Genomic DNA, 27986 nt, shown 5'->3' on the forward strand with positions numbered 1-27986 from the left:
GTGAGCTGCATGCAATTATGGGGGGTGACGCCAGCACTACCCAACCACTGTCCATGGACACCTGCAAGGGGGGAGTAGCACGGAGCGAGGAGGATGGGTTTTTGGAGGACGAAGAGGAGAAGGAGGAGGACGGTACACAGGCAGCAAGTGGGGAATCTGTTTTCCCCCCTAGCCAGGAACTATTCTTGACGCTGGAGCCAGTAGCCTCCGCCAACTCCCAAGGCATGCTCCCGGACCATGATCCTGGAGAAGGCACTTCTGGTGACTGAGAGCTTGATTGGAGCCACGCGATGGGGGGTGATGGGAAACCCAGCTGCGCTGGGCTGTTCGCGTTTAGTTTAAAGGGCTCATCCCTGCTCAGAGCCTCATTGGAGCCACACGGTGTGTGGGCAGGGGAGGGTGTTGCACGAAGCGATCATCCCAGAGAGCCCACAGGCCCTCCTTTTATATAGCAAACCCACCAGGCATTGTTTGCTATGGGAAAGGGGGTCCGGCAGTTTGAAAGCACTGAAATGAATGCGAAAGAAGCAGAACCCCACGTGCCCCTAGGGCTTACCATGGCTGCCTGCAAGCTGAATTCCGTTGCCTGGCTGCATGTGATGGCTTATTCACACCAAAGTGGCAAGCAATTCAGTATAAGAAGCAAAATGAGACCTTGTAAGAAAGAACATGTGCCGTGTACTATGAATTGCCTGTTTCACTGAGAAAGAGTGTCCCCTTTGTTCTCTAAAATGTATCTTTTAAAATACTACCCTCCCTTTTTCTCCTCCTGCAGCAGGTACAAATGTTTCAACGTGGACCCTATCTACTCTGTCCCAGAGGCTGATCCAGATTAGAAGGCAGAAAAAACGAACTCGGGACGACATGTTTGCCGAGCTCATGCAGTCCTCCCGCACTGATAGGGTCCAGTTGAATGCCTAGAGGCAAACAATTGCAGAGTCGCTTAAAGCGTTACATGAATACAAAGAGAGGAGGGATGTGCACGATGAGAGCAGGCAGGATGCTATGGTCAAGCTCATGGGGGAGCAAACTGACATGCTCCGCTGTATGGTGGATCTAATGCAGGAAAGGCAGCAAGACCACAGACTGCCTGTGCAGTCCCTGTATAACCGCCCTCCCTCTTCCCCAAGTTCCATAGCCTCCTCACCCAGACGCCCAAGAACACGGGGGGAGAGGCTATGGGGACCCACACAGTCAACCCCAGAGGATTGCACAAGTAGCAGAAAGCTGGCATATCCTAAATTTTGATTTGGTTTCTGGACTTGTCCTTCCCTCCTCCTCCACCCCCCTAACCCAATACCCCCCTCTCTCATCTATCTTCTGATTTCTCTCAATGTTTTGTGCAACAAATAATAAAGAACGGTTTTTAAACAATTGTGACTTTATTTCCTTTCATATATATAGGGTGACCGGTAAATTTAAGAGAAACAAACACAACTGTCACACTGTACCCTGGCCAGTCATGAAACTGACTTTCAAAGCTTCTCTGATGTGCTGCACTCTTCTAATAGCCCTGTTGTCTGGCTGTGCGAAACTGGACGCCAGGCGGGTTGCCTCAACCTCCCAACCCGCCATAAATGTCTCCCCCTTACTCTTACATATATTGTGGAGCACACAACAAGCAGCAATTACAATTGGAATATTGGTTGTGCTGAGATCTAACTGAGTCAGTAAACTGTGCCAGCGCACTTTCAAATATCCAAACGCACATTCTACCACCATTCTGCACTTGCTCAGACTATAGTTGAACTGCTCCTGACTACTGTCCAGGGTGCCTGTGTACGGCTTCATGAGCCATGGCATTAAGGGGTAGGCTGGGTCCCCGAGGATAACTATAGGCATTTCAACATCCCCAACAATAATTTTCTGGTCTGGGAAGTAAGTTCCTTCCTGCAGTTGTTCAAGCCAGAGTTCCTGAAGATGCGAGTGTCATTCATCTTTCCTGGCCATCCCACGTTGATGTCAGTGAAACGTCCCTTGTGATCCACCAGTGCTTGCAGCACCGTGGAAAAGTACCCCTTGCGGTTTATGTACTGGCCGCCCCGGTGTTCCGGGTCCAAGATAGGGGTATGCGTTCCGTTTATCGCCCCGCTGCAGTTAGGGAACCCCAGCGCATTAAAGCCATCCACAATGGTCTGCACATTTCCCAAAGTCACTACCCTTGATAGCAGCTGGTCAATGATTGTGTTGGCTACTTGCAGCACAGCAGTCCCCACAGTAGATTTGTCCACTCCAAACTGATTCACGACTGACTGGTAGCTGTCGGGCGTTGCAAGCTTCCACAGGGCTATGGCCTCTCGCTTCTCAACTGTGAGGGCCGCTCTCATTTTGACGTCTTTGTGCTTCAGGGCAGGGGACAGCAAGTCACAAAGTTCCATGAAAGTGGCCCTATGCATAAGAAAGTTTTGCAGCCACTGGGAATCATCCCATACCTGCAACACTATGCGGTCCAACCAGTCTGTGCTTGTTTGCCGGGCCCAGAATCAGCATTCCACAGCATGAACCTGGCCCAACACCACCACGATCTCCCAATCGCCACATGCTCTGCTTCTAGGAATGTCTGTGTCCATGTCCTCATCATTATCGTAATCGCACTGTCGTCACTTCCTTGCCCTGTTTTGCAGGTACTGCACATACTGCTGGATAATGCGGGAGGTATTTACAGTGGTCAAAACTGCAGCGGAGATCTGATCGGGCTCCATGGCTATGGCGCCTGCACGGGTAATCCTGGAAAAAGGGCGCGAAATGTAGGAGAGCAGAGTGGCAGTGGAAGAGGTGCTGTTCAGTTCACGGTAGCCGAAAAAAGGCGGTAAATGGTTGTCTTCTGTAGCTTTCACGGAGGTGGGAGCCCAGGACAGACAACATGGAGAAGCTCGGAAGCGTGGCAATAGTGGGAGAGCAGAGTTGGCCGTGGAAGCTGTGCTGGTTGGTTCATGATGGCTGAGCAGAGTTGGCAGCAGAAGCGTTCGATGAGGAAGAGAAAGAGTAGATAGTAGAGATTACAAAGGAAGATGAGAGGTGGATTCATAATAGCAGGAGAGCAGCGGTGCACCGTCTGCTAAAAGCAGTATGCTGTCTGCATCCCAAAAAGGCGCGAAACGATTGTCTGCCGTAGCTTTCACGAAGGGAGGAGTGACTGACGACACACACCCAGAAACACCCGCGAGAATGTTTTTGCCCCATCATGCACTGGGAGCTTAACCCAGAATTCCATGGGTGGCGGGGACTGCGGGAACTGTGGGCTAGCTACCCACAGTGCACTGCTCCGACAGTCAATGCTAGCCTTGGTACTGTGGACGCACTCCGCCGAATTCACGCACTTTAGTGGACCGAATGTATAAAATACCTTCCGAAAATTCGATTAGAATAATTTCGAAATAATTTCATACTGTAGACATACCCTTAGAGTGATCTTAGCACTTTCAACAAGGTGCTGAATTGACAGCCTGGGAGATGGAAGTCTTTAACTCCAGCCCTGTTTTGAGAGAGCTAACTCTACAGGTAAAAGGTTAGTTCAGTCTCTGCGACCATTCAGTATTTTGCCTCACCACCTCATTAAAGGTGCCAATTAGTGCTACTTGTCATGTAATCACCTGTCTATGAGTAACTAGACTCAGATTTTGCACAGGCCACTAGACAGTCATCTGATAGTAACAACTTTGATCACTACTAGCCTGTGTTAGATTTGAACCAGTGACCTGGAGGCCCAAGGTTCTGTGTCCTATTATAAATCCTCTGAGCCATCAGGTCCCTGTTTGTCATTTTTAAAAAGAGTATCTGTAGGCTGCTAGCTGTACTATTACAGAACTGTTCTAGATTTCCTTAAAGATTTTATTTGGTTTCCTTATGGTTAATGCTTTATTTATAATACCTGTATTTTTACAAATCCATTTGCAGAAGCTGGTTTCTCTGTACTGGAGAGTAACATTCTGATGACAAATATAGAGAAAGTATTTTTAATAAATGCTGATTATATTTGTGTGTTTGTGTGTTTCAGGAAAAAAGTGCCAGTTCAAATGTAAGACTTAAATCTAACAAAGAGGTCCCAGGATTAGTACATCAACCCAGAGCAAAGTAAGTTACACTCCATAATTTTAATAGAAATGAATGCTTATTGAATTAAAACAATACCCCCCAAATACCCAAACTTTGCCCAAGTAAAGGCTGCATTGGGAGCTCCCTAACAACCGAAGGGTCACACCTAGCTTAAGTAAAACAGAGAAGAATGCAACCATCCTCACATTTTTGTTACAGATGGGCAGCCTATTGAGAACTGCTCAGATCAAGCTGGGGCATTGCATGCCAGGATGTTTAGTCTCCGTGCATGGCTGTATTAATGATGGAAGTACCTTTGAGACATGCTGTACAATTCCATAGGTATTAGATGAATCAGAGGCTGAACTTTAGCCACCCTTGCAATACCTTTTTCTTGGCTTGATTTTCAAAGATGCAAAACTTTTTTTTCTTGTTGAATAGATTTACCCTGCCACACCTTACCAGGGTACATCACTACATTATATTTCTCATATGATACATTTGTTTATACACATAAATAAATACACACACCCTAACCAGATGTTATTTACAAAGATTCTGTCCAGTGTTTTGGCTTACTTTGGTAGATAAACAGCATAACAAATTTGGGAATTAAACTACTTCCATTTAAAATGATGATGGTGTTTGTTATATGCTGACAGTGTGCTATGTGGCCGTCAGTTTATACAACCCTTAGATTAAAGTTCTCATGCTATTTCCTTTTGAAATCAGTCAGCATTAAACACAGCACTGCCATGCCATATTTACCTCTTGTGACAGTACTAGTGCCAGTATTAATTACTTGTTTCATATCTCAATCACCATTACATTTTAATCACCAACTGAATTGAAAATAAGAGCTTTTATGGTAGCATAGATTTGGTACTTCACAGTGAAAAGATAAAGCAGTGTTGTTGCATTCTAAACAATAAAGGAGACACTGTTCTTTACTAGAGCTAAGAGCCCTACAAGCACAGTATAAACTTAAACTTGCTGCATACAAAGTACATTGTGCAAATTGTCACATCATATAACTTTCAAGAGAGTCCTTGAAATATAGGACAGTTTTTTTTTTTTTAAAGTCTAGAAAACAGATATAAATGCAAAGAAATTCATTTGGGTGAGAGGGACAACTTGTACCCTTCAACAAGGCAGTACTGCAGAATTTTACTTCACTCAAAGCAGGTTCGTGGATGTAAAGACACGCTTGGGTACAGGAGCACAATGTAGCTCTTCCTCTCTGGCTGCCACTGCTAGCTGGTGACTATCAGATAGGGTTAAAGGAAAAAAATTACTTTAGTCAGCCATCTGTTCAGCTGCATCTGAGGCAGGAAGAGATTACAGATTTATTTTCTGTGTAATTTGGTTGATCCTTTTTTGTTTTCAAGGAGGAGTTTAAAAAGTTCCTACAGAAACCAGACTTACCAAAAGAGGTGTACCTAGATAAGATAATAAACAAGTTCTGTTGTCTTTCTACAAAAATAAATATACTGTTATCTCTTATAACATTAGGCTGTTCTGTAAAACCTGCACTATTTATCCAACATGACCGGATCTTGCCAACACTTACCCACTGACTGGCTTTACTTACAGAATTATTTCCACTGAATTTATGTATACATTTACACAGACATCTTTTCAGGTCTGGGTACCAACATATTAGCTAATCACTTGTTAAATATCAGTTTTTTGTTTTTGTTTTTTTAAATTTATAGATTTAGAAGCAGAAATAAAACCTTAAAATATCTTTTGATTACAATCGGGTATTTGTGTATTGGATGGAGAGGGCTGTTCCACTTGAATATTCAAAAATAGTTAAATACTTTTTGTAAAATGTTTGTTTTTTAAAAAAGCCCAACTTGGACCAAATGTTATAAATTGAAACATAAATTGAAGATTTTTTAAAATTATTTGTTGAATTAAATGTACAAGTACAATCATGGAGATTCCTGCTACATCTAGCAGAACTTGGATTTTACAAGTTAAAGCCCAGATCTTGCGAAGACTTGCTCAGACATTTATCTTCTACATGTGTGATTAATCCCATTAAGTAACTGGAACTTCTCATGTGCATAAATCTCAGGATGGAAACCTTAGGAAGTATAATGAAAGAAATAATCTATTTTGTACTATTGTATCTAGCCATGGAATCCAGATTTTTGTAAAACATTATTTCTCCCTCTATCAACTCATTCCTAACTGGTGGCACACTATGGAATTTATAAAATGCATACACATCAGGATAGTTTCAGATTTCCCTTGCTGTCTAACACATAAAATATCACAAGAAAAAAGATTATCCAGACATTTCTGTTTGTCAAAAGGATTTTCTTGAAGAGGTATACCCAAGAGTACCATCTTAGATCCTTGGGTAGTTTTCATTCTCTTCCAGTAGTTCATTCACTCTTTGCTATATATATTCCCAGTATTATTGTAATTTTACACCATTCCAGAGAGTATCTATTATGTCAGCATTTTCTGTATTGCATCTCCAACACGAGGGCAATTTTACTGCCAAGTTATGCACTTCTGAAGATAATGGTTTATTACAATGACAGTTCATACAGACTTTTAATGATAGAAGTATTCTAATAAACTATTTTAAATGATCTTTTTACCCACATAGCAGTAGATAATTTTTTTTCCTGTAATTAAATAGTCCTGAAAATTACATCTTTGGTAGGCCCTGGAAGTCTCTTATTATTGTGTTGGAACCTGGCACTCTGAGAGTTGTGGAGGCAGACGTGAATTTCAAATGCTCTTTCCTCCTAAGAAAATGTAGTATAACTAGGCTGTCGTGGGTGTTTGCTCATTCTGGTTGTCTCTATCATACTTTGCACGTCAATTGGGTTATCTGCTGGAGCTAAATTGCTACGTTATCTTTTATAAATGATGTATCAGAGTTATGTTTCTGTCCACACCAACACACTGTGTGTGCTGTATCTCAAATAGAGAAATTAGTTTGTGACCTATATATGCCCTTACTGAAAACTGGTTGGCAAAGTAGTAAGCCTAATAGTTATAGAAAGCAGATTTGAAGTAATGACATGAACAAACTGTTTTCTTTGGTTCTAAAACTTCGATGACATTCACTTTTTTAAATCCACTCTTTAAAATTCATTCTTGATTAATAAATTGACTTAGATTATAATTTATCTTCCAGCTTTCCCTCTAAGAACTTCCCTTTCAAACGTATTTTTCATTCAAGGTCCCAGCATGAGCAGAGCTCTGTATATGCTCATCCTGATAGCAGATACGGCATACGTGCATGGCTTTGTTAGACCATGTCATTGGGATTTGAGTGGGATATTAACTTGTTACAGCTCAAAGGATCATACTGAAAAAGTCAAACCTCGGGACAATCTGGGACTTGAATTTAACAAGCCGAATCAGCTTTTCATATTATTTAAATAGTGGCATTATCAAACTCCAGTTTCTCTTTAACTGTCTGATACCATCGTTAAGATCTGCACCCCTTTTCCATTTCTCACTCTTCCTTTACGCTTTGTTCAATACCTGGCATTCCTGCCCTATGCTAGTATGCCAGACACCCCACCAGACCTTCTTTTCATTCAAATCCCACCTGAAAACTCACTTTCTTACAAATAGGCTACCCACATCACTAAAAATGCTCTCATCACCCAATACTTTGTTGTTAAAAGAACAGGAGTACTTGTGGCACCTTAGAGACTAACAAATTTATTAGAGCGTATCATGGGCTACAGCCCACTTCAAGAAGAAAGATATATACATACAGATAAGTTGGAAGTTGCCACACAAACTGTGAGAGGCTAATTAGTTAAGATGAGCTATAGTCAGCAGGAGAAAAAAAACTTTTGTAGTGATAGTCAAGATGGCCCTTCTGTGCATCCGATGAAGTGGGCTGTAGCCCACGAAAGCTTATGCTCTAATAAATTTGTTCATCTCTAAGGTGCCCAAAGTACTCCTGTTCTTTTTGCAGACACAGACTAACACGGCTTCTACTCTGAAACCTACCATTTAGACAGTTGACAAGAAGGTGTGAGGATACTTAACTTTAGGGAAGTAGATTCAATATGTGTAATGACCCAGCCACTCCCAGTCTATATTCAAACCCAAGTTAATGGTATCTAGTTTGCATATTAATTCAAGCTCAGCCGTTTCTCGTTGGAGTCTGTTTTGAAGCTTTTCTTTTGCAAAATTGCCACCCTTAAATCTTTTACTGAGTGGCCAGAGAGGTTGAAGTGTTCTCCTACCGGTTTTTGAATGTTATGATTCCTGTTGTCAGATTTGTGTCCATTTATTCTTTTGCTTAGAGACTGTATGGTTTGGCCAATGTACATAGCAGAGGGGCATTTCTGGCACATGATGACATATATCACATTGGTAGATGTGCAGGTGAATGAGGCCCTGATGGCGTGGCTAATGGGATTAGGTCCTATGATGGTGTCACTTGAATAAATATGTGGAAAGAGTTGGCATCGGGCTTTGTTGCAAGGATAGGTTCTTGGGTTAGTGTTTTTGTTGTGTGGTTGCTGGAGAGTATTTGCTTCATGTTGGGGGGCTGTCTGTAAGCGAGGACTGGTCTGTCTCCCAAGATCTGTGAGAGTGAGGGATCATTTTTCAGGATAGGTTGTAAATCTTTGATGATGCACTGGAGAGGATTTAGTTGGGGGCTGAAGGTGACAGCTAGTGGTGTTCTGTTATTTCCTTTGTTGGGCCTGTCCTGTAGTAGGTGACTTCTGGGTACTCTTCTGGCTCTGTCAATCTGTTTTTTCACTTCCGCAGGTGGGTATTGTAGTTGTAAGAATGCTTGATAGAGATCTTGTAGGTGTTTGTCTCTGTCTGAGGGATTGGAGCAAATGCAGTTGTATCTTAGAGCTTGACTGTAGACAACAGATCATGTGGTGTGTCCTGGATGGAGCTGGAGGCATGTAGGTAAGTATAGCAGTCAGTAGGTTTCTGGTATAGGATGGTGTTTATGTGACCATCGCTTATTAGTACAGTAGTGTCCAGGAAATGGACCGCTTGTGTGGATTGGTCTAGGCTGAGGTTGATGGTGGGATGGAAATTGTTGAAATCATGGTGCAATTCCTCAAGGGCTTCTTTTCCATGGGTCCAGATGATGAAAATGTCATCAATGTAGTGCAAGTAGAGTAAGGGCGTCAGGGGACGAGAGCTGAGGAAGCATTGTTCTAAGTCAGCCATAAAAATGTTAGCATACTGTGGGGCCATGCAGGTTCCCATAGCAGTGCCGCTGACTTGAAGGTATATATTGTCCCCAAATGTGAAATAGTTGTGGGTGAGGACAAAGTCACAAAGTTCAGCCACCAGGTTAGCCGTGACATTATCGGGGATAGTGTTCTTGACGGCTTGTAGTCCATCTTTGTGTGGAATGTTGGTGTAGAGGGCTTCTACATCCATAGTGGCCAGGATGGTGTTTTCTGGAAGATCACCGATGAATTGTAGTTTCCTCAGGAAGTCAATGGTGTCTCGAAGATAACTGGGAGTGCTGGTAGCGTAGGGCATGAGGAGACAGTCCACATAGCCAGACAATCCTGCTGTCAGGGTGCCAATCCCTGAGATGATGGGGCGTCCAGGATTCCCAGGTTTATGGATCTTGGGAAGCAGATGGAATACCCCTGGTCGGGGTTCTAGGCATGTGTCTGCACAGTTGTGTTCCTGAGCTTTTTCAGGGAGTTCCTTGAGCAGATGGTGCAGTTTCTTTTGGTAATCCTCAGTGGGATCAGAGGATAATGGCCAGTAGAATGTGGAGTTAGAGAGCTGCCTAGCAGCCTCTTGTTCATATTCCAACTTATTCATGATGACGACAGCACCTCCTTTGTCAGCCTTTTTGATTATGATGTCAGAGTTGTTCCTGAGGCTGTTGATGGCTTTGTGTTTAGCATGGCTGAGGTTATGGGGCAAGTGATGCTACTTTTCCACAATTTCAGCCCGTGCACATCGACGGAAGCAATCTATGTAGAAGTCCAGTCTGTTTCGACCTTCAGGAGGAGTCCACGCAGAATCCTTCTTTTTGTAGTGGTGGTAGGAAGGATTCTATGGGTTACTATGTTGTTCAGAGGTGTGTTGGAAATATTCTTTGAGTCAGAGACGTCGAAAGTAGGATTCTAGGTCACTACAGAACTGTATCATGTTTGTGGGCCTGGAGGGACGAAAGGAGAGGCCCCAAGATAGGACAGACTCTTCTGCCGGGCTAAGAGTATAGCTGGAAGGATTAACAATATTGTTGGGTGGGTACTACTGTTGTGGCTCCTTGTGGAATGTAGCAGTTTAGATAGTTTAGTGTCCTTTTTCTTTTGTAGAGAAGCAAAGTTTGTGTTGTAAATGGCTTGTCTAGTTTTTGTAAAAACTATCCATGAGGAAGTTTGTGTGGAAGGTTGATTTTTTTATGAGAGTATCCAGTTTTGAGAGCTCATTCTTAATCTTTCCCTGTTTGCTGTATAGGATGTCGATCAGGTGGTTTCGCAGTTTCTTTGAGAGTGTGTGGCACAATCTCTCAGCATAGTCTGTGTGATATGTAGATTGTAATGGATTTTTTACCTTTAGTCCTTTTGATATGATGTCCATCTGTTTGCATTTGGAAAGGAAGATGATGTTTGTCTGTATCTGTACGAGTTTTTTCATGAAGTTGATGGATTGTTGTTGTTTTTAAAAGACCTTCTAAGCACCATCCTCTGAATGTCCCTGTCCTTTTTTTGTGTCTGACCTTTCTGTATTTTTAGATTGTAAGTTCCCCTTGGGGCAAGACCTGTCTGTTGTCTTTTGTGTCTTGTTCCATACAAGCACGCTGTCAGCGCTTTACAGATAACTAATAATAGTATTTTCCAATGCTGCACACTAATGCAAAACACAGTTTCACTAAAATGTGAGCCTCCTGGTGCTGCAGAGTTAATGGAAGTAAACGATCTGTGCTCTACAAAAGGACCTTTCAGGGTAAGGTTATAAAATGGGCTTTAGTTTCATATTGTAGGCCTCTGATTGGTGTGATGGTGCACTCTGCAATCTTAGAAATCTTCAGTTTCAACACAGAGGGGTATGTCAATACTTGGCTAGCTCAGCCTCCGCCTCTGGAGTATGTAGCTGAATATTAAGTTCCTGCAGTCTGTCTAACAAAAAGAAAAGATGCTGAAGGAGTTCATTCTCCTCTTGATATGCACACAATTCCTAATAGCATTCCTGGGAATAACATGCATACATTGAGCCAAATCCTCCACTCCTTATATAGGCAAAACTTGCTATCAGTTAATGGGAGTTTCAGCTGGTCTAAAGAACTCTCACTCAGTACTCTCACTGGGCCCTTAGACAGCTTCTGACAGAATCATATACAGCTTTGGAGTAGGGAGGTTTCTAGTGTTATATATGATATTTGATGTTACTGTCATTTTTGGCATAAGCAGAAAGTGCATCTCTTTCCAAGTGGTAATCCCGAGTCTGAGATTGGATCTCTAAATAATTTTGGAATACTGTATTAATTTGCAAAAAGAAAAGGAGTACTTGTGGCACCTTAGAGACTAACCAATTTATTTGAGCATGATGCATCCGATGAAGTGAGCTGTAGCTCACGAAAGCTCATGCTCAAATAAATTGGTTAGTCTCTAAGGTGCCACAAGTACTCCTTTTCTTTTTGCGAATACTGACTAACACGGCTGTTACTCTGAAACCTGTATTAATTTGAAAATAGATAAATCTGTGCCTACATAGACACTCTTCCCTCATGTCTTTCAGCATGCACATCTCTGAAAGCCAACAGGAATTCTTCAGAATGCTAGATGAGAAAATTGAAAAGGTAAGAATCAAATAAATAAATGTTTTTGTGTGATAACTACAGAGTACAATATATGACTGACATACGGGCATCCTAGCCACATGGAAGGAGGAAATCAGCCACAATATATTTAATATTCCATGCTTTACCAGTCCTAGATGATACATCAGTTTCGACTTAAAGCAGCCACTTGTTGGCATAAACCATTATGGGGGGTTAGTTGTCTCAATGATGCTTTTGTGTGCAGGAGAGATGAGAAAGTGGCAGGGCAAGAGGTTACAGAGTGAGAACAGCGTGGGAAGGAAACCTAATTTTGGAAAGGTATCCAAACCCATCATGAATGGCAAATTAAAGTTAGCCCAAGCATTAAGGGAGGGCTTGGATCAATTAATAAACAGAATTGCAAAGCAGGTTATTAAACCTCCTATGATTTTTATACCCTCTGGTATTGAAGTTTTGTTTCATATTTTTTTGCAGGGGGGGGGATTTGAAATTTAATCCTATTGTCAGAATTATCAACCATCATTTACAGATTTTTCTTGAAATAAGGCTGATAGTCTGTTTATTTATTGACGAGCCTTTTCAAATTAACCAGCCTTGCAAAAAGCCATGAATACAGACTGCAGATATGAGCATCTCTGCAACAGACCTGCACTGAATAGAGATAACAACACTAGAGATTTTTCAGAGCAGTGTAGGAGATTTAGGCACATTAATCCTCCTAGCCTGTTTTGCAAATCTCAAAGAATATTTTTATAGCAACTTTCATTTGAGAATCTCAGAGCACTTTACACACCTTTATTAACGAAGCCTCACTGCATCCCTGTAATGTATTACTACCAGTAGGAAACTGAGGCATTAGAAGCTAAATGACTTATCCAGGACACTCAGCAGGTCAGTGACAAGTTCAGGAGCCAGAAGTCCTCTCTCCCTTTCCCCTGCTATAATCACTAGCTGATACTCTCTCATGAATGCGCATTTTAGGCTTAATTTGGGGTGAGGTGCATCATATAATATAATTTTTCTACTTTCAGAAGCCAGCTGAAACAGAATTAAGTATACTTAAAAATTGTGGTGATGTGTTAGAGAATGGGAGGGTACTGAATACAGCTCTACAGACACCAGTTTTTGCTCTGTAACTTTTCATATATGGAAAACAGATTCTGTGAGTTTTTTACAAGAACTGGCATATTGGTTGACTGTGAGCTTCTGCCATTTCTGCCAATGATCACAGTGCTTTTGAAAACTGGCGACATGCCTAACTAAGCAAATCACACATTTGTCTCAGGCAACTAATGTGTTCTTTATTCCGTGAAAAATCACATTTTATTTTGGTGAAAGGGAAAATTTAGAGGAACTGCAACTATTTCACTCTATGAGACACCAACAAATAGACCAGGGGTAGGCAACCAATGGCACGTGTGCCAAACCCAGCACATGAGCTGATTTTCAGTGGCACTCACACTGCCGGGTCCTGGTCACCGGTCCCCAGGGCTCTGCATTTTAATTTAATCTTAAATGAAGCGTCTTAAACATTTTAAAAACCTTATTTACTTTACATACAACAATAGTTTAGTTATATACTATAGACTTATAGAAAGAGACCTTCTAAAAACGTTAAAATGTATTACTGGCGCGTGAAACCTTAAATTAGAGTAAATAAATGAAGACTCGGCACACCACTTCTGAAAGGTTGCTGATCCCTGAAATAGACATTATTGTGTATTAAAGAGCCTTTTTTAAATTCTTAGAGCTGAATTGTTAATTTGGAAGGGAAAAAAATGGTTTGGCCTTGAGAGAAGCAACATAAGGTACTTTCAGCTGAGTAGAATTAACTCTGTGCTCTCTTTACGCCAAATGATTCCACAGTGATAATTCTACACTTTTTTTTTTTAATTTAGTTGGAGGATTATTTCCTTAAATGCAATAGTCCAGCCTGAAGTCTGGCTCTTTAATCTTCTGATTTGGGAAGATGACAGGTAGAGTGTTACACCAGAAAAGGTGCAATTTTTGTGACTGGACTATTTGACAGAAGAGTTCTCTGAACAAAGAAGTGCTTATAGGTTCATTATAAGAGCTTTCTCATCTTAGTACTCTGTTGTTTCCTGAATATTTAATCAAACAAGGAGCATGGTTTTATTTTAATCTGTGACATACCCCATCAAGGATTGAAAAATAAACTGTCCTGTTCATCCACATTGCAGCTGCTTCTAGCCCTGATAAGCATGTTGACCTAATAAATATTTAAACACTTATTGCTTGTAGTTTATGATCCTTCATAATATTAAAATTTGTCAGTTAAACAGTAGATACACCTTTTAAAATGTCCTTTACTACAGTATCTTCCCTAAAGAGTGAACTCATTCCAATGAATTTCTGTGTGGGGGTTCATGTTGTTCTTCATTTGCTGGATTTGTTTCAGGAGAACAATAGACACAATTCACCAGACAAAGAACTTAGAAGGGGGTTGTTGACTCTTTGTTCTCTCTGATGGGCAGAATCATCTTCTCATACCTTTATGGATGTCTCCAGTGCTCCTGATAGTAATTTATTATCCCAAGGGCCAGGAAATCATTTATAGGACAGAAGTTACAATTTTATTTGGTAAAACTGAATAAAGAAGATTCTCTCTTGCTTTTCAAACCAGTGACAACTCAAGAAGACTGGCAGGGATTACTGTACAGCGGAACCCTATATTTGTGTTTTTGAGGAGTTCATTGGTCTGAGGAAATGCTCTCTCAATTTTTACTCTTCTTTAAAAGACGTTTTGTTTTTAGTAAATATTTGTCAGAAATGTAGTTTTCTGAGTATCTGCCAACAATGCAAAATGCATGGGAAAATAAGATGATGAAAAAAAAGATTGGTTTTGTTATATAGCACTTTCAGTCCATTTTAAAGGAAAATACAGGACAATAATAAAACATGCAATTAAAAGAAACTGAAAAAAATGTTATAAATCTGATTTGAAAAATACTGAGTGAATTACTTGACTTTGTTTGAAGTGGACCAGCATGCCACCAAATTGAACTGGGAGGAGGCACTGGGATTGGCCCATAGGAGGGTTATGGTGGGCTATAACAATGGGGGTTGGCTCCCAATCATAGGAATCCCTAAACGCCCCCACCCTTTCACTCCTTTACTGAACACCTCTTTTTAAGTCCTTTTCCAAGCCATTTATCTGGTCACTGTATACCTTTTCTAGCCTGCTCTGTGCAAAAGGGAGGGCTAAGGCACAGGGCTGCCCCTTTTAAACCTCTCATTACCAGGGGATGAGTCAGCGACCACGCTGACCCTTTTGCAGTAGCTGACTCCCGCCCCCCCCCCCCCCCCCCCGCTCCGCCCCTCAGCCATAAAGCGCGCAATTCCCTTCATTTGGCCGGCCAGCCAGCCAAATCTCTCCTCCCCACCCCCGCTTAAAGGTGCAGGGCGGTCAGTCTTGTTACAAAATGCAGTGAAAGTTCCATCTCCACTACAAAACTAAGTCATGACGTAACTGCATTCCCAGACACCCTTGTATTTGTAGTGGAGACAGGGATGGAGATTGGCATTATCTAAGACTGGTAATCGAACCTATAAAGTGAATAATTTTAAATAAGATAATACCTCTGAACTTAAATGTAAACCCCTAAGGCTGTTGGTCAGCTAATGCAGTTGAGTAAATAACCCAGATGTTATAATGTGAACACTATGAAGAATGGAGGAAGTTAAACATGTATTTTAAACTGCGTGGGGGGAAGAAAGAAGATGACAACTGAATGAGTAGGAAGACTGGTTAAAACAGTAATGCTGCAATCCAAACATGAAATTACAAGAGCAAGGACTCGTGTTTTAACAGCTGAAAATATGAAATATTTGTCAATCCCTGAGGTCAAACAAATGGCAGTGAGAGATAACTTAGAGAACCAGTATAAGATGGAATGTGGGAAGAGTCAGTGTCAAAAAACCCATACCCAAGATCCTGGGGGAACACTAGGACAATAGAGCTATACTTGGTACTGGGACAGTAGAGCTGAATTAACTTCCACAAAATGTGACCCAAAGGTAGAGCACAGACTGTCATTCCCAACAACAAAAGTGTCTGTTGGAGCTCAGTGTAAAATATATATCTATATAATTTAAAAAAAACCCCACCATTGTGAGGCATCCAGATGGAGACATCTGTTATTTCTCTTTGAGTATCTGTCCTTGGTAGAAAAGACTGAAGAGGAATCATAGAAATGGATATCAGTGTAGTTATGATGATCAAAACCATCTGACTCAGAACACCCGAGGAGTAAGTAAATATTAAATGAAGAAAGCAAAGGACCCAGTACTGAATTCTGAGTTATATCAACACATTTAGAGCATACCATCAAAAGCCTGAGCCATTTGTTGTGGCTGCATTCTGGGTCTCACTAGGTTCAATGGGAGTTTTTCCAGTAACTTCAGTGGCACCAGAATTTGGTCCTTGATTCAGAAAAAAATGAAAGGTATACAATGGAAATCAAACAAGCATTAAGCCATGTGGAAACTTCAGGATGATCAGCACTGAAATAGTGTTGAATGATCCGTAGTACTGGAAACAGTTTAACTGACAACAGATCATTAAGCAGTTCTAGTGGTGCTTTTTTAGTAGAGCAGCAGAATGAAAAAAGTCCCTCAGCTCATGCAGTTGAAGTTAATTTTAACTATTTAGTAAATAGAGTTCTGGGGATTCCATGACAATGGTTTCCCCTGCTGTGAGCATAGAAATCTAGAGAAAGCAATAGTGCCATGGGACTTGCTCAGCCCTGTGGTACTGCTGGTTGGACCACCGTAGAGCAGGTACACCAGATAGTGGCTTCAGTTCCTGCTTGATGCAAATACTAGATACATAAAATAGCTAGTGAGGAAGAACAGTAAGGGGAATAGGGAGTCGGCAGGTGCAGAAAAGCAAAGCCTGAGAGAAGGTTGGGTCAGAAATACTCCTACTGGCTGCTAGTAGCTGCAGTCCCTGTCTCATGAAATTTTCAGGCTGGCATGGAACTACTGTGAATGTAGTCACAGGCTTTAAAATATGACACACACATACAAGGAGTTCAAAAACAAAGGGAAGAAGTGAGAGAGAATGAGAGACAGATAGTTAACAATAGCTTAATCCAGTGACAGCACTTGTTAAAAGTGCTCACCAAAGCATGCCTGAAATCACATAAAAACTTCCCATTGGAGAGTGAAGAATTTATAATAGCATCAATTAAGCCTGAGGAAAGAACCCCTGGAGTAAATTAGAGGGAATTGGGTCAGAGGGACAAGTAATTAGCTTGACCTTAGAAATCAAGGCATAAATATTATCTTCAGAAACCCAAGATAGGGAAAGCAACAAAAGAGAAGAGAATAAAAAGAAGAGCAATACTCAGAGTCATTATAGACAGATGATGGTTTTCTGAAGCTGATTAATTTTGTTAGAGAGAGAATACAGCAGAATCAACCAGAGCAATTTTAAACATATGCCTGAAGAGGAGTTGGGGGTGAAATTTAAATGATCTCAAAATTGTCACAGAAATGGGCATTGACTGCAACATTGTGTTATTGTTGAGGATGTTAAATGGCCATTTTTTAAATGGCACCCACTGTAAAACCTCCAAGGAAAATAGAGATATATTCTTGTAGGAGGCAGAGACTCCCTGTACAAACACACAGTTTTGATGCAGAATAATTTTGATGCAACATCCTCGGGTGTCGCTCAGCATAATGAAGCAGGTATCTCAGCTCATGCTGTTCTGAGATGAATCAGGGTTGTAAAAATGCATGTGATGGAGCAATGCAAGGAGCAAAATTATATTTGAATTAACAAAGAATTGCTGTGAAGCACAACATGGTAATCAAGATCACTCAGAGCTGGTGATGAAGAAAAAAATTTTCATATTCTGCTTAAAAAATATTCCAATCTGTGGTCCCCCATAATCCAGCATATAACTGAACAGGAAAGAGAAACCCAAAATTTACTTGGGTCCTGTTCCTACAAAGGTTTTAGGACACGTGTTTATCTTTACTGAGTAATCCCTTTAGCGCCAGTAGGACTAGTCACAGTACAAAGTTAACCATGTGCCGTAAGTCTTTGCAGGCTCGGGGCTTTAGATTGCAAATTTTTTGGAACAGGGACTATCTTCTTATTATGGATGTGCATGTGCTTCTAGTACAATGGGGCCCTGATCCCTATCTGGGGTTCATAGGTGCTACCACAGTGCAATTATTATATAATCATAATGATGATTTAAAAAAGGATCGGAAGTGGAATATATTCAAAATTGCCCTAATTAAAGTGTTTGGTGGCAAAAGACAAATCCTGACAAATGGCCATCAAGCATTATTATTTTAACCAGATTCTGAAAAATGATTGCTTTACCCTAGCATCACAAGTATGAAGCATAGTATTAAAGTTGGAAACCAAATTATCTTCATTATAGTCAATATTTTATTTATAAATTATTATTGTTTCTATCTCAATCTGTAGGCACATTTAACATCCTCCTAGAGCAAAAACATCAATGCTATAAGATATAATTACGTACCTAACAACTAATGTCTGGTCTGTGTTGGGGATTTTTTTCACCAGTTGTAGTTTCATCAATATAAAACCCTAGTGCAGACTAGGGCAAATCACTTCTTATACCAGTGTGAGATACCTATACTACACGTTTGTTATATCAGTGTAACTACTCTCGTTCAGAAAACTTAGAGTCGAAACAATTTCTAGAGCTGACTTTTTCATTGAAGACCTAACATTCTAGAGAGAAGCAGTAGAGGATTTTAAAGTTCCACAATATTTTTAAAGCCTTTGTTCCCTCATTTTGGTATATAACTGATTAAATTATGACACATTTTCTGTTGCCACTTGACTTCGGCCCTGCTCCAAAAGGAGTTAACATCCTGTTCTTGAATCTTTTAATATCTTCTGAACACACGCTTTTATTTATACATGTGAATCTTTTGTTCCCTTTCCACTTAAATAAATATTTTATAAGTGACTTTGTTGCTCTTAAGAAATGCCAGATTGACAGCCCTAGACATTGAAGACCTCTCTCCACAAAACACACTTACAAGGCAGACTTCTGCATAGTGCTACAGCAATGTGCTTCACCCCAATCTAGAGGGATCACCTCTGGGATTCGAGGGAAGCTAGGTCTCTCTAAGAATTCAATCTTTGTCTTTTCTGCTGAAGACTGCCCACAATGGAACTGTTCTCAACAGTGTTTTTTGATATTTATACCTGTGCATTGGGAATTGGATTTAAGACCATCAACTTCCATTGGCATAGGCCACCAAACAGTCATTCTATGGTAATGACTCAGTAGATCTCATTAGTAAAACTGTGGGCATGATACCCAATCGGCAACATAAAGCAATCTCTTGTACGGTGTGTAAAGCGTGCCATTAGAAATAAGGAATTTGCTAACTGAAACATATGTGAGTGCAGGAGTTTTAGACTAAAACTCATTAGTAAAGTGGATTGCTCTTAATTCATCCATTGATTTACCTTACAAGAATAAGAAATGAAAAAATTAACTCAGTGTACATTTATTTTGTGCCTCCTCTTAGCATTTTCTTCCCACCCTTTCATGAACACTGTAAACAAAAACAGATTGATGAAAAGAGTTCCCACCGTAAGAACCACTTTAATATTTCCCAGCTTTGGGATCTATTCTGAAAGAGGCCACTGTGTAGAGCCAGCCCTTTTAGTGATAGCAGAAGAAAGGACTGTTTGGTGCAATTCATTTCACTCCATCAGGCCAGCAGTCCTCTTCCTCCTTCCCCTTTATTTGCTTTGGGTTCCAGCTAAAGGATTCTGGTGCCAAACTTTGGAGTGATAGTGGAAGCAGTGTCTCCTTAGATACCCTTTTTTGTTTTTCTGTGTAGAACTCTGTCAGCTGCACAAAAAACCGTTTAACTGGGAAGGCTTCAGTATTCCTGCCATGAGAATTTATCAGTCTGTCATCTAGAACAACAGAATGAAGTTTTTTTGTGTATAAAGGATATCATAAAACATACAGAATACTTGCAGTTTCAAGATGCAGCAAAAAGGGGGGAAGGGGAACCCAGCTACTAACTTTTTATTATCCCCTGCATGTGAGCTGTTGAAGAGAGCTGCATGCCATCTCTTTTTTCCCCTTACACTCACAGACTTGTATTAAAGTATTTTTGCGGTGCAGGTGATCCTACAAAAATAAGAAATGAGAGGCCAAAAAAGTGGTGTATACTGGAAATTACCTGGACTATTTTTTCCCTCCTCTTATATTTTTACTTGATCTTGATAATCTTTAGTGGCAGCATTTTAAAACTTCTGCTTATTATATTGAACTGGCTATCATAATTATAAGAATGTTACCCCTTTTGACCCAAGCAGTTAGCCCATATTCAGGGTCTTGTGGGTTGTTCCCGTTAGAAAGAGAGATGGATTTCATCCAGTTTATTTACAAATAGTGCACACAAAGTTCTGTTTGCCTGAGTACAGTAGGAATCGAACAGCAGGAGATATTGTGTCAGGAAACTATTCCAAGCCTCTTTTTCTAGCCAACACTCAGACCAGAAAACTCTGTGTGTCAGTCTATTTGTACACAGCAAATGAAGGTGTGATCATAGTGTGGGTAGGCAGTGCAGGCTAGTCACCTGAGTACAAGCTTGCTGGAGACCATGGGTATGTAGTCAGGCAGCAAGCCCACCTGTGCTATAATCATACCTTCCTTTGCTGTGTAGATATATCCTTAGCTTTCTCCCAGGGTAACGCTGCAGGTGCTTCTCTGGCTGCTCTTGGCTTTCTGTTATCATCTCTGGCTGCTTCTGTGATCTTTCTGTCAGCTTCTCTCACAATCACACACACCTCCATCAAACAATACCTAGCTCTCTGCATTTGCATTCAGACACTAGTGAAATCCCTCTGCCTGTATAGCTCAACTCCTGATCAACCTCGCATGTGGCCTGGCACTTTGGCTGGTGGCTCTTAGTGTTTCATCTGTCTTACTCCAAAAGAAGCATAACTGCTTCTTGCATTTGTCCTGAATGAAGGGTGGCTGTCACACACACCAGCTTCAAGGAAGAGTCACCTCTTCTTTCCCCCACTTCCCCCCGCCCCGGTATATCTGTAATTTTTCATTTTAAATGTAACAAGTAACTATCTGACTGTGGACTGGATCTTTGCAAAGCACTGAGCACAGTGGGTCCTTTCTAGGCCCATTAGGACTGCTTACACACTTGCAAATGTACTTAAGCACATGCTAAATTTTAACATGAGTAATACCATTGAGTTAAGTGGGACTACTCACTTGCTTAAAGTTAAGCATGTGTGGAAGTGTTTTGCTGCATCTGCAACAGAGTGCTCAGTGCTTTGCAAGGCTGAGCCCTGTGTGGTTTGTACAAGCAAAGAGTCACATTTTAATTGCCTTAAGCCATGTCTATCCTTGGAGCACTCGCTATAATGGTGTAGCTATACCGGTATACTGTATTAGTGAAGCACTCCTCGTGTGGATACATCTTATGCTGGCAAAACCATGCTTTTGCTGGTGTGGCTTATTCCAGCCCTCTCAAGCAAAACAAGTTACCAGTACAACTGCAGCATCTACACTGCTGCCACCCCCAGCCTAATTGGTCATGGATCTCAACTCTTCACACCCCGACCAACAGAATTCTATAGCAGAGACCTGGCCTTAGCCTTAGGCTGTTTCTTCATTAGGGAAAAAAAGTGTGGTGTTAATTCAAGTTGGTGCACTTGAGGCAAAATATTGGCACAGACCAGGCAGTTTTCAGTCTAGTACTGGGTTAAAAACTAGTCTTTAACTGAACCTTCTAACTTGTGTGAAAACTACTAACTGGTTTGTCTTTAGTGGAAACCTTTATTGCAAATAATTCAATTTTATCCCACCCTAAAGATATGGGGGTGGGGGAGCCTATTACAAACTTAAGTAAATAAAACTGCTATTTGTCTTCAAACTAGACTGCCCCCTCTTCTTCTTGAGAGCTGGTGGGTCTGTTCAAGGCCATTCCTCCTCACTGCTCTATTTGAAGTTAAACTGAGAAATGAATCCATATTGCGATTTGAAGCTTTTTAATGTGAAAGCACTGGTGTGACGATGCAGTGCAGTGCTGAGATGGCTGTTTATATTAATTCAAATAGGGCCTTGTTTTCGCTTTGTAATTCAATTAGTATGTTCGGCTGAAGTCTCCTCCTTCTAGTTGCTTTAAGGGATCATGTGTAAAATATCTACATATCACACTTCAGGGAAATGTGGGAAGTATCCCTGGTATTTCAGCCAGCACTTTCACTCCTTCTCTTTCACCTTAGTGCCACAAGTACTCCTTTTCTTTTTGCAAACACAGACTAACACGGCTGCTACTCTGAAACCTACTTTAAAATGGTCATCACAAGGGAAGCAAACATGGGAACTGCCCCATCTTTTAGGCACAGAAGTGAACAATTCTTTATGCAGGGAAGCAGATAAGTAAACAAAATGGCTGATGACAGTACCCCAACTTCAATTTAAATTCAAGGATTGGGATGAGGAGGATGTATGTCCATAACACTGCTAAGATTTATTCTGTGTATGTCTTCAAAAACATTTTCCTTCCATCTTTCTGATTCGCTTTCAAAAATACAGTGGAAAAAAAGAAAAATGGAAGGAGGATGAGGGGAGATGCTAGTTAACATTAAATGTTTTTCTTCTACAACAGCCTCTAACAGTAATAATGATGCCCAGGGCAGAGCATTTCCCATGGAATAAATGACCAGCTAGTGTTTCCACTTTGGGTTATCAAGTCTCCTAGTCTCTAATCAGCAGGAAATATCTTTGGCCTCAGTTATTATTCTTTGAGGGTGATTTTCACAGCTATACAGTATGTTGGCCTGTGTTGACAAGTACTTCTTCATCAGTGCTTAATCACATAGTTTTGTTAAGAGTTTAGGAATTCTGTCAGGGTGTCTGAAATAAAGGAAACTGGGTGGTTTTGGCCTTTCTGTAAAATGTTGCCCTGTCTGTCCCCTCCCCCTCCTCCCCCTAAAACCAAGCAAATTTTTTCGCTTTTCTGATGGCCACTAAGGTGGGACTAAATATATGTCTGTTGAGTGCTAATCCTTTTTTAATCTACAAATGAAAACCACAAATTTTCATCTTCAGCCATTGACAGTAAGGCACTGCTGGCATTAGGGTTTAGTCTGGGAGGACAGGTGCAAAGATATGCCACCAAACCAAAGTGGACATCATTATCCCATGGCAGCTCAAAGCAGCAGACCCAGAGCCACTTTATAGCCTCTATTCCTAGCCAGTGTACAGTGCGTGTATCATGTGCATCAAATAACTTTTAAGCAGCGGCAGAAAATGAAACAAGATGGCTTTGAAGACTTTTTTCCACCCCTGAATTATTGAGCAGGTATTTGTCTTAATTCTGTACTTTGCAATTGTTAAACAATTTTATCTTAAAATTCTCTTCCTGAGCATAAAGACCGGGCAAGACTGGCCCAATTTCACTGGAGTGTGGGCACAACTCTATTCAATCTAGTGGTGGTTCACCCATTTGCTGTTGAGCTGAATTGGCCCTCTGTGCTTTCAGAATACTATCAGGTTTTTATTCCGGCCGGGGCCCTCCCTGCCCCAGACTTCTCCAGAGACATGAGTTTCCTCTGTTTTTCCTCCTTTTCCTTTGCCCTTAGTAACTAGTTCTTTGACATGCTTCAGCCAATACTTTTTACCTGTGTGTTTGTGCATGTGTTTGCTGAGTGTAGCCTGCACATAGGAACAGAAGGAAGTAGTGCAGATAGGCTTTTAATACTTGGACTAGGTTTCAAGGATTAATCTTGCCTATGGACATTTGGGGTTTGTGTTTAGAGGTAGCATGGAGGACCAAGGTCCTAGTAGGAGCTTTGGGATTCACTGTACCTTGAACAGGAGGCCTTGTCCCTTCGTGTCCAGCCCCTTTGGAGAGGCTAGTGGAGGTGAGGGTACTGCATTGCATAGACCGTGCACTAAGGGGAATACATTGTGTCTAACCCCTTCATGGTGGCACCGATTGAGTGAGGTTCTTTGCATCCTCAGTGCACCCATGCAGGGCCTGGCACAGTCTGGCCGTTGATGTAGAGTGGTTTTGTGGCATTAGAAGTGTTTTATAGCATTTATAAATCTTTCTGTATTTATACGGGTGAGATAGAATGGCAGTTTCTGCTATGCAGTGCAGTTTGGCCACTTGGAAAGTGTCTGTGTTGCTCAGCAGGCCTTTAGTTACATTGAAGAGTTTAATAAGGATACTAAGCGGAATCCCCTCAAGTATCAGTGATCTTGATGAACAGGGGAACTGTACTACTGGAAGTCTCATATTTCAGATGAGACATAAAATATAACTCACCTGGTCAGTAAGGATTCCCTGAAACTTTTCACAAGCTTTAGGGTATTAGCCTCATTGTCCTGGTTTAATTTCAATATGGATGTATTTTGCTCATATAAAAATCCCGTGTTGCTTTTAATAGATAAAGTATTCCTCTTCATTTTTCTGTTCCCAAAATGGTTGTCTTATTTTGCTTATACTATTATAATGGCTGCTGCCTTGCACTCCATAGATTGCTGTATTCTAGTGGTGGATCTACATCTCTGCATCTATTTAGATGCATCTATGTGTAAACTATCTTTGTAAATCAGTGAATAGAATCCGCTGCGATATGTGGATGAAAGGTGTGTGTACCTCCCTGTAAACCTCAGTCATCTTACCCAATGTTTCCAATTACTTATTTGCTTTTCATTCTCTCTCTCTTGAATTGTTCATTTGTGTGTGTGTTTCTTTTTAAAGGGTCGTGATTACTGTTCAGAAGAGGAGGATATCACATAGTGCCAATTCTGCCAATCAAAACAGGAATACTACTGTGTAAATAGATTACAACCCGGTCAAAATCTTTTGGAAGTCTTCTAGAGTGAGCAGCACTACATAGCAAAAGAAGATCATTTCCACGTTGTATGCTCCATTCAATTACAGCGTTCCTTAAAACAACAGATAAGGAATATTGCTAAGAACTCGTATGGAACTGTGTTTGTTGCTGCTAGTTAAAACTTGTTGCAACTTTTCACTTATTTGTATCCAGGTATGCAGGAAATCCTTAAATTTAATCTGAAAGACGCTGTTGATTTTACTAAGGTTGCTGGCCTATTTTCTTTCGGATGAGGTAGTGTTATACAAAACTTCCATAACTGAACATTCAAGCTTCTAAGAAATCCTCAAGCTGTTTGTCAGTCCACAGATGGGCTGGAGTGCTTAGTATTACTGGTGATTTCAGCCTTTGGAGATGGGATGTGTTTTGCCATGACAGGTCTTGTTTCTCTACTGGGAAGAAGTTGAGAAATTATTGTCCGTTAAAAGCATGTTATCACACAAATACTGGAAGTGATGCAGGAGCAGAAATTTGTATTTTAAAGGGGGAAAAGTTTCATTTAATAGGTATCTTAATCAAGGACTAAGCTTACCATATTGGCTTTTCTGAACGCAAATGGAAGTGTGATCACAATCATTTGAATCCCTTTTTTCTAAGAAAATAAACATTTACTGTTTTTATGTATTCTTGTCTTTTAACATTCATATAGTTCCACCCTTTATGTGTCTGGGGGACGTGGGAAGGCAAAGGCAGCCCTCTACAATTACAACTCCAAGATGCTAACACTTTAAAGCACCTACGTGCCAATTTGGAATGTCTGTTGTGTGTTCTGTAGAGTTTATTTTTCCCTATTATGCAAAGGAGGATATTATCTTCTTACAGACAGATGTAATATTTTTAACAAATATTGTCAAGAGTAAAAATAATCCTAAAGGGGGGAAAAACATGTTTTGTATTTATTCTTTTAAAGTAGTTAGGTAACTCTGCCTGTCTTTATCTTTATATGGCAGTGTGTAACCGCAAAAGATGACCACACCAAGAAGAGATTGTTTTTGTCAATGTGATACCAGGACACAGAGGTTTCTGTATTAAGTTTGTTTCAGTGCTGTTTTGTTAGGTTATATATGTGGAACATACTGTGGATTTTGAGATATAGTCAAGACAAGATTTTCCAATGACTACTGATTTTAGGTGCTTCCATTTTTGGGTGCCCAATTTGAGGCATCTTAAAGGGCCATTATTTTCAACTATTCACATTTGAAAATCGTGTCTAAAGTTATGAACCCTGAGTATTGGGATTTGTGGAGGGTCAATGATTAAAGAGATCTCCAGCAACAGAATGCAGTGATGCTAAGGGTAGAGTTAACAATCAGTATGAAAAGGCTTTGTACTGTTTTGAAATTATGTCATAGTGGAGCAATTGATGCTATACTATTGCTTGAATGGTGTACAACGCGACCCTCAAACTTTTCCCTGCTCTCTCTCCCTCCCTCCCTCTCTTCCCACTTCCTCATTTTTCCCCCCAGACTTTTTCCTTTTTCTGACTAGAGGGCAGAGATAAAAAGCAATGAGGTAGAATCACCTATTCCACCACATGTGCACTCTTGAATAGTCAACATAGTATATTAATACTTGTTACATTTCATCTTCACACAGGACTGGTTCTAGATGTGTACTGCAAGAGTAATATGTCAGGAGGCTTTAGCAAGACTGCTATATCAATCTGACTTTTTTCTTTCTTTTTTTTTTTTTTTAAAGTCCTAAATCCTGCCATCTGCTGAAGGCATCTCAGCCTGCTATCAACAGTACTGAGAGTTGAGTGCTCAGTACGTCACAGGATAGGGCACAAAGTTACCAAGAAGCAGCTAATATTTTTCAGGGTAAGATTCCAGGAACAACTGCCCTAACAGACAGGGATTCTACCAGATTGAATGGATTTTTATCTGCTTGTGGCTGAAAATTGCAGGAGAATTCCAGTTTCCCAGATCTTCATTCAGTTTTATCAACTGATTTTAACAATTTAATATTATTTATTTTGTGGCATAGCATATCCCAAGCTGACCAGAAGCTACGTTTTCTCATCTGTGGTCCAGGTGTCGCATAATTTTTTATCAGGATTGTCCTGGTTTCTCCTGGAGTTGAAGCATGATAGAAACTGGTTTGTGTTCTCCTACACTGTGACTGTGCCCCTGTAGTACTGAACTTATTTCATGAGTGGTGTCATCTCTCAGTAAGGTAGCCATCCGCATCAGGAATACTCATTTTAATTCCTTAAACAACTCGGGGCCTGGTTTTGCAAGCCGTACTCATGGGAGCAATCCTTACAAGGTTAAATCTCAGTGGCTTCAAGAGAGTTATGAAGGGTTGCAGGATTGAGCCCTTTCTTGTCAAATATAGTTAATATTTTCCATGTGATAAATGTTTCTTGCCATGCAAGTTCTGTGTTGAAAAACACATGTACAGCGGTCCTAAATATATCAGCCTCCGTCAGTATGGAGTTACTTTCAGCATGCTAATACTAAATGTAAATAAAAATGTATAGTTGTTTATAATGCTAAAAACAAAGTCGGTTGCTGTTGTATACTGTTGTAAGTCTTATGAAGGAAGAAAAAACATACCTGACCCTTCTCATGTGTCTAATGTTACTGTACTATTAAGCAGCTAGTGTTTTAAGTCTTTGTGTAAATTATAACCTGACTTGCGTATTGCTGCCTTCAAGTGACAACAGCAACAAATGCTTGGGTGGGCGCTTGTATTGGTGGTTGCAGTGGTGAGGGGAAGGAAGTGTTGGGAGGAGAATTTGGAGGGAAATTAATAGCTGCCAGTTGCTCTTTGTGGAATTCAAGACTGCAGCAGACTGCCAATGGGTGTGGAGGGATTGTCAATGAGATTCATAGTTACTTTACCAATTTTATTGTGTATTTAAGTGTGAATAGAATTGAGAATTTTATTATTCCTGTTGTTGACATCTAGTTAACAAATCCTGGACCATCGCAATATTTGTTATCATTGACAGCCACCATGCAAAAAAGAGAATTTTTCCTTGACAGTTTTCTGTGCTCTGACTTTGGCTATTGCCTGGTCATTTAACTAGCTGTCTTATTCTTTTCAACATGAAAAAGCAGAGTTCTGCAGTCGACATAAAAGGAAAGAAACTCTGTTTCCTGAAACAACAAAAAAACATAGGAAAAGTCTCTCTCTTTTTCTAATCTCCAGTGTCAGACAGAGTTCTGAGAAATAAGATGGCTTCTGAACATTTAACAGTTCTGTTTTGACATCCTTCTCTCTACACCTGAACCACTGACAGCTGTCTGCTTTGTTTGG

At 40.7% G+C, this 27986-nt stretch overlaps 1 protein-coding gene across 2 annotated transcripts in view; it reads left to right on the plus strand.

Annotated features, from left to right (window-relative positions):
• C8H1orf21 (chromosome 8 C1orf21 homolog) overlaps nt 1–25346 on the plus strand; it is a 193805-nt gene extending 168459 nt beyond the window's left edge. Inside the window, exons 4-6 of one of the 2 annotated variants that reach the window (XM_007061128.4) lie at nt 3998–4074; nt 11764–11824; nt 24587–25346. In XM_007061128.4, coding sequence (XP_007061190.1) covers nt 3998–4074; nt 11764–11824; nt 24587–24625 — 177 coding nt within the window. In that variant the 3' untranslated portion in view covers nt 24626–25346. Of the gene's footprint in view, nt 1–3997; nt 4075–11763; nt 11825–14225; nt 14698–24586 lie in introns of those variants that run through there. The other variant, XM_043521372.1, reaches the window with a different exon arrangement.
• The last annotated feature ends 2640 nt before the right edge of the window (nt 25347–27986 follow it).

This window comes from Chelonia mydas, chromosome 8 (assembly GCF_015237465.2).
Source record: "Chelonia mydas isolate rCheMyd1 chromosome 8, rCheMyd1.pri.v2, whole genome shotgun sequence".
Taxonomy (NCBI): Eukaryota; Metazoa; Chordata; order Testudines; family Cheloniidae; genus Chelonia; species Chelonia mydas.